This window comes from Fulmarus glacialis, unplaced genomic scaffold (assembly GCF_000690835.1).
Source record: "Fulmarus glacialis isolate BGI_N327 unplaced genomic scaffold, ASM69083v1 scaffold31604, whole genome shotgun sequence".
Lineage (NCBI taxonomy): Eukaryota > Metazoa > Chordata > Aves > Procellariiformes > Procellariidae > Fulmarus > Fulmarus glacialis.
Genome location: NW_009206619.1, coordinates 438 through 7072, shown reverse-complemented (window position 1 = coordinate 7072; position 6635 = coordinate 438). Strand labels below are relative to the sequence as shown.

General features: G+C 51.8%; 2 protein-coding genes across 2 annotated transcripts in view; one reads left to right on the top strand and one right to left on the bottom strand.

Annotated features, from left to right (window-relative positions):
- Positions 1 to 100: 100 nt before the first annotated feature.
- Positions 101 to 3763, top strand: TTI2 (TELO2 interacting protein 2). Its single transcript, XM_009575822.1, is given in 8 exon segments — positions 101 to 330; positions 332 to 721; positions 987 to 1173; positions 1709 to 1801; positions 2186 to 2370; positions 2459 to 2602; positions 3164 to 3326; positions 3623 to 3763. Coding segments are annotated over 8 exon segments (1473 nt in total). The 3' UTR covers positions 3704 to 3763.
- Positions 3764 to 4008: 245 nt separating this feature from the next.
- The window catches only part of MAK16 (MAK16 homolog (S. cerevisiae)), a gene marked incomplete at its 5' end in the record, with an annotated part of 2763 nt that continues 136 nt past the window's right edge, over positions 4009 to 6635 (bottom strand). The window contains 8 exons of the mRNA XM_009575821.1: positions 4009 to 4334; positions 4616 to 4672; positions 4905 to 5015; positions 5384 to 5458; positions 5550 to 5604; positions 5891 to 6042; positions 6200 to 6264; positions 6405 to 6536. Of these exons, the coding sequence (XP_009574116.1) occupies positions 4146 to 4334; positions 4616 to 4672; positions 4905 to 5015; positions 5384 to 5458; positions 5550 to 5604; positions 5891 to 6042; positions 6200 to 6264; positions 6405 to 6536 (836 nt within the window). The remainder of the gene's footprint in view (positions 4335 to 4615; positions 4673 to 4904; positions 5016 to 5383; positions 5459 to 5549; positions 5605 to 5890; positions 6043 to 6199; positions 6265 to 6404; positions 6537 to 6635) is intronic.

Sequence of the window (6635 nt, the reverse complement as noted above, 5' to 3'; positions counted from 1 at the left end):
TTGAAAGGTGTGTGGGGGTGTGTGTTTAAAGGGGTTTTAGAGCGGGGGTGGTCACACCGCGGGGTGGGCAGTGGCTCTGCGGTGTGGGTCCGGTCGGGCCATGGAGCTCAGCGGCCTAGTGCGAGCCCTGAGGCTGGAGGGGTCGCCCCCCGCTGTCCTGCCGGCAGAGCAAGTCCTCCTCCAAATCGGGCTGCTCTTCTCTGAGGGGGCCGGCGGTGCCCCCAAGGCCAGCGTGGTCAGAGACCTGGGTGCGCTTGTTGAGGCTGCAGAGTGCCGGTGGCTTTTTGGAGGCGTCAGCCCTGCGACGCTGGGCGAGTTGGTGGCTGCGCTGAATGGCTAAGCAGGAGCAAGATGCTGCAGATCTCCCCAGTAAGGACAGCGCGTACGCTGCTGCAGCTGAGAGAGCGGCAGATGTTGGCTCTGTGTTTCTACACCTCCTTGCGAAGCTGGAAGCTGCCAAGACCCAGGAGTCTCTGGGCGTCCCCACGGTGGGTCCAATCCTATGCCGCGTGATGGGACCCATCTACATCTTTGCTGCAACACATATTGTGGAGAGGCCCTGGACAAGTGCGAGGTCTCGGTCGGTGGCACAGGAGCTGCTGGTCTTGCTGGTTCAGGCTGCAGGCTGCAGGTCGGTGGCTGAATTCCTTCGGGGAAAAAATGAAGATGAGGAAGGAAAATTTGCAGCAGTGATGGGGCTCCTGAAACAGGAGTTAACCAAGTGAGTAGGAAGGGGAGGGCAGCAATGGAGAGGGTGGCGTGTTTGGCTGTAGGAAGTACTGGAAACTTTTGGGAAACTGTGTGAGCTCAGGTGTTACAAGACACTAGAGGACAAATATGGGGCCAAGAGCTTTACAAATACCCAGTAATGGAAGGTGGTGGTGGGGGAATCAGTCAGAGCTTACTGTCAGCTGAGAGGCCCAAATGCATAGGAAATGAGCATTTGTTAGTTCCAGTGTTCACTGAGCTTGTGTTTGTATTTCCAGAGACACTTGGAAGCGTAACCCTGCCACGAAGCATGTGTTCTCCTGGACGCTGCCTCATGTCACCCGGCCCTGGCTCAGCCATTACCTGGAGCGTGTCCTCCCGCCATCGCTGCTCATCTCAGACGACTATCGGGAGGAGAATAAAATCCTGGGTGTGCGCTGCCTGCATCATATAATTCTCAACGTGGTAAGGGATTTGAGAAATTAGATCCCTTTCTGGGTGTTGTTCGAAGGAAGGGTGGATTGGACGCCTGTTATGATTCCTAACTTGTAATCCTGGTTCTGCTGTTAACCTGGCAGTTCTGCTCCATCTTCCAAACCATCCCTGTGTGTTTAAATATGTATAGTTCTAACATCTGTTAACAAGAAGCAAAGAATTGCTTTGCCACCTTTTGAACTGAGCTGATTCAAGTATCGGCCTGACAATGGTTTGCAGAGCAGGGTATTAAAGTAATGCCAGTGGAACTGCAAAAATGCAGCTGGGGAGGTGAGGGAAAGTGGCCACTCCTGTGCATGGCAGGGTTTAACCTGCATTTATTATAGCACCTGCTCCCACGTAAGCAGTGTTCCTAATGTGGAGTATGTGTGAGGGTAACATGTTGTGTGGTGGTTTTGGGTTTTTTTTGTTTTTTAATAAAACCTGGGTTTCTGAAGGCTGTTCTCTTTTATTAGGTTAAGCAATACAACGCACAGGAATAATGTTCTGTTCTCTGTTGTTGCAGCCAGCTGCTGATCTGTGCCAGTTCAACAGGGCTCAGGTTGTGTACCATGCCCTTTACAACCATCTCTATTCACGAGAGGCCCCTCTCATCCAGGTAGGACAGCGGAACTTCATTTTAATCTGCCTTGTGGTATTGCGTATCAGCCCCACGAGGGATAGCCAGCTTAAGGCATGAGGGTGCAGAACCTGTTTCCTTGCAGGCAGTCCAGTCAGGCTGTTACTAGCCGATGCTTGTGGCCAAGAGACAAAGTAACTCAGTAGATTTCAGGAAAATCTCAAAGTGGAGGGAAGATCTCTTGCCTCCTGTCCCCTTCCAGGTGGCAGCCCTGCTGAAGAGGGCTGGTAACAGGTAGTAGAAGTAGTCAGGTCTGTCAGGTGAACTGCAGGAGCTGTGGGCAGTCGGGGGGTTGGAAGTTACTGGTGTTTTGGAGAGAACATCAAAAGGACTGCCCAGATTTACCGTCTCGCACTGAACCAGGCAGTACTGCTGTGCCTGCTGGACTTGCTGCCGATCCTGGAGAGAGCCCAGCGGCAGCAGAAGCAGGCCAGACCAACCTCCCCCTGCGATGAGGTGCTGCAGCTGGTTCTGACCCACATGGAGGCAGAGCATCGCCTTGCGCTGCGGCGGGTGTACGCCAGGACCCTGCCTGCCTTCGTGCAGAGGTGAGAGCAGCAACCGCAGCCCTGCAGGGATTTGCTTTGGCCTTGGTCTATACCTCCCTCCTCAGTGTGTGTTTCTTCGGGTTGGCAGGCTTGGCATCCTGATAGTGCGACACCTGAAGAGGCTGGAGCGAGTTATCCTGGGATATCTGGAAGTCTGTGATGGCCCTGAGGAAGAAGCCCGACTGGGAATACTGGAGACACTGCAATGCACCATAGAGCACGCTTGGCCCAGGTACCCATCTGGGGGTGAAAGACACTGTAGAAAGCATATCCTGAATGCTGTCCCTCTTTCAGAGCCAAAGTTACTGTTGCTTGAGGAAAGGCCCTGAAATCCTAAGGGACAATCTGTCACAGGGAAGAACCACTGGCATTACCGCTTTGCTGAAAAACCTGGCCCAAAAATTAAGCTGGGTCCTCATTTTGATCTGACTTCTGCCTGTTCTAGAAGCATCAATTGGCTAAAAACTAAATCTGCGTTCTCTGCATGGCAGAACTGTGGAGTAAGCCCTGTGCTGGGAATTAGGCTGCCCAATGACAGGCATTCCCGATACACCATCCTAAGGTTGTCCCTGTGTTCAGGGCCTGTCCCCTCCCTCTGGTGGGCATACTGAGCGAGGCAGCTTCAGCCCCATCACTGAAGCAGTTGCTCATCTTCGGCCAGCTACAATCCTGCTCCGCACGTAAATGGCAACTAACAGCTCCCGCCTGCAGCATCTAGGAACTGCTAAGCAAGGCTGTGCTTTCCCCTCACTTGCGAAGAGGATTTAGAATAAGGCACGGTTTCCCTTTGCAGAATGCCGTGCAGACTCCCTGTGCTCCTCAAAGCCCTGCTGAAGATGATCTGGGACGTACACACTGACCAAGGTTCAACGCCAGAGCCGGTAAAAGCCGCCTTGCTCCAGGGGGCCACCGAATGCCTCATCCTGCTGGATCGCTGCTCTGAAGGGCAAGTGAAGGTGAGCCGGGGACCCAGCGCTGCTTCATCTCTGATCCCTTCCCCCTTAGAAGGGGCAGCGTGGTGCATGCAAGAGCCCACTTGCTTCCTCAGTTCGACAGGATTTTGAAAGCATCCATTTCCACCCACCTCAACGTTAGTACTTGACTTGACTGATAAATGACTTGATATATATATCAACAGGTATCTATATATGCTTTGTGTAATTCTCCTCCAACAGATAGCTGGGGGAGGGTTGATAACACCATAAACCTGAGTGTGCCAAGGCACTGGAAATTGATGCTTTTCTTGTTTCAGGTCCTGTTGGAAGGCGTGTACAGCAGCTGTGAGGAGAACCGTGTACGGGAATGCATCAGAAAAGTGCAAGAGAACACGTGAGGCGTGGCAGATCAATGCTTACCCTGCTTTTTGTACAGTAAATTTTTTATATTTATTTAAAGTTACTGTCTTTCTCATCCCCCCCATTAGCGCCATACCTCCCCCAAAAAAGATACACTTGAGTGCTCGCCTAGCCACATGCGGGCTTCTCCAGCTTTGAACAAAGCAGCAGTGTCCCCCAGTCCAGGTTCCTTCCCGGAGCACGGTCTGAGCTGAGCCTTGTGTGGTTGTAGAGAAGGTGGGGAGTCTTCTTCCTCAAAACTGCGCTTCATGCAAGAGGTCGGGACAGAAACCCTTCTTTTCTTAAAGAAAATTATCAATTAGAATATTGAAAAAGGAGTAATTTTTGAGGCTCCTGCACAGAGTGGCGAAAGCTGGAAGGAGTTCTAGTGACAGAACTGGAGTCCTGTCATTCAGTACAAAATGCGGGTTCAGGAAGGAGTCAGGCTGCTTTTGTTTTGGTGGTTGGCTCTGTTTCTTCTTCATACTCTATTTCAATGTAGGGACGTTTTCTTCTGGCTGGTCCTTTCAGGGGAGTTTTCCCTTTAGATTTGGAGTGAGAGGCTTTCTTCTCTACTTCTTCCTCCTCTTCCCGTTCCTCTTCACTACTTGTCTCCAACTTATCCATGTCCTAAGAAAGAAAGACAAGAGAGACGTCAAAGCACGCTGTGTAACTAAACCTCCTCTTTCTGCAAAATTATCTCGTGTATCCGATTCCATTTTATAATTCCTGGCTCCCAGCTGTCTAGCCAGAGGCGTTGGGGTGTAGTGGATACAGTGCAGTCTGACTGTGTCATTATGTTCCACAAATCTGATTTTGCTGGCTCTTATCCCATCACCAGAGACACCAAGGGGGTGAAGGTTACTTTCAAACAGCTTAGCCTGACATTTTATACCTGGTGCTTCACCTACCTCAAAGTCGCTGAGGTCACTGTCATCTGCTTCCACAAACTCTCTTTTACTCATGTCCTGTAAGAAATAAAGTCAGCAGCTAGGTCATGCACACAATAGTGTCAGGACTCGCAACAGAAGAGCCATCAAGGTCACCACTTGCACACACATGCTTTTTCTGAGTTCACCTCTCCTAATCTCTTCTTCTCACTCCGACATTCACGCTACAGTGCCCAGCGTGTAGGTGAATCAGAGGTGCTGCACCAGGTCAGGGAAGGATTAACTGTGGTGCTGTGGCTGAAAGCATTACCTCATCATCATCTTCTTCCTTCTCTGCGTCGGACTCGCTCTCGCTTTCTGCATCTTGCTGTTGTAAGGCTTTGTCAAAGGCATGAATGGGGAAGTTGTAAATGTCTCCATACTGAAAAGGAAAATGTGGATTTTCTGTAAGTCACAGGAGGAAGACAGCCATTGGTGGTAGGATCATCTAAAGCCTATGGCCTGCACGGAGGCAGTATCAAACCAGGCTGAACTTGTGGCTCAGCCCCTTTCCTAATTCTGAAGAACGCACTCCTGTACAGAAAATGAGGGTCTCTGCATTTTGGGGAAGCAAGTCCTCCAGCCTGTTATAAAGCCCCTCAAGAAGGGCAGCGTGCAGTCACCCCCACCCCTCCTACACGGGCAATGCTTCTCTGTCGTACCAACGCCCGCGTCTCTCCCCAAGAACCAGCAGGACAGGGGGCGGCAGGAGCAGTTTTACTGCTGTGCTCTGAAGGCAGTGATCCTTACTGTGTCCTGTTTCAGTCTTTCCAGTAACTCCTTCTCAATGGCGTTATCCAGCTGAGCGGCAATCAGGGCTTTCTCCTAATGGAGCAAAGAGGAGCTGTGTCAGTTGTTTGAAAGACGTGTGGAACAGAAGCAATAGACAGGAGATTACATGAAAGAGTGGTATTACCTCTCTTCTCTTCTCTCGCCTTTCAATCTTTCTGCGCAGAGGAACAAGCTTCCTCCTACAGGGAACAACAAGCCCTCGTTAGTGAATCTGCCAGCCTCTTGTGTGGCAGATGAGCAAATGCTCATTCGGGGCAACAACCAGCAGTTATATCATTAGAAATAGTTAAGTGCGTTTATATACGCAGACCACGCTGCAGTTAAATCCATTTCAGCCAGGCTCATTTACAAGCCTGCCAAAGCCCCAGGTGCACTAGGGCTGTGCCTACAGCCAGCGACGGTGGCTCAGTGCACGGGCAGCAGCTCGATAAGCCAAACCAACGTGATCTTAGTCGTGTCACGTACTGTCGCTTGAGCGTCAGCTTCCGGATGCGGATAAGGTACTGTGTGATCTTAGTAAATCGCTGCTTGCATTTGTGTCGGATGAACCGCGGCCAGTAGATGAGGTTCTCGTCTATCTCTTCCAGTGCCTTCTCATAGTTCTTGCTTAGTAGGACCTGGGGGGGGGGAAGGGAAAGGGTTGAGCTATGGAGCAGCAGCAAAGCGGGGACATATCTGCTCTTGGGAGGAGTCCCATCGCTCCCTGCCCTCCGCTGCCTCTCAGTGCGTTATATTAGAGCACGCTTGGTTAGCCGTCTGCTCTCGTTAACTCACCCGCTCCCAGAGTCGACGGGGAAAAGCTGCCCGCTCTATCGTCTTCATGTACAGGTAACACCGACCTAAAGAGAAGAGGAACGTGATCCCAGGAGAGAGACTGAGCATGTCCCTGGCACCGGGAGAGTGCTCAGCGCCCTCGGGCAGGCGGTATTCGCCCCCTCCCCACCCCGGGGGGTAGTTTGTTGCAGTGCCGGACTCTCACCTTTCTCCTCCCTGATGGTCGCATACTGGCTGTTTGCCAGCGGGCAGGAGGAACGGTTGCACAGACCGGTCAGGTTATACTCGTTGCGGCAGAAATTCTGGGTTTTTGTCCTGGAAAGAAAGGTGAGATAAAGGGGAAGGGTGGGAGTACGCCACTGCACGCCCTGCCCCTTGCAGCCGCCCACACCATCCTCTCTGTCCCGCGTGGCTGTCGTGGGACCGGGCACATCCC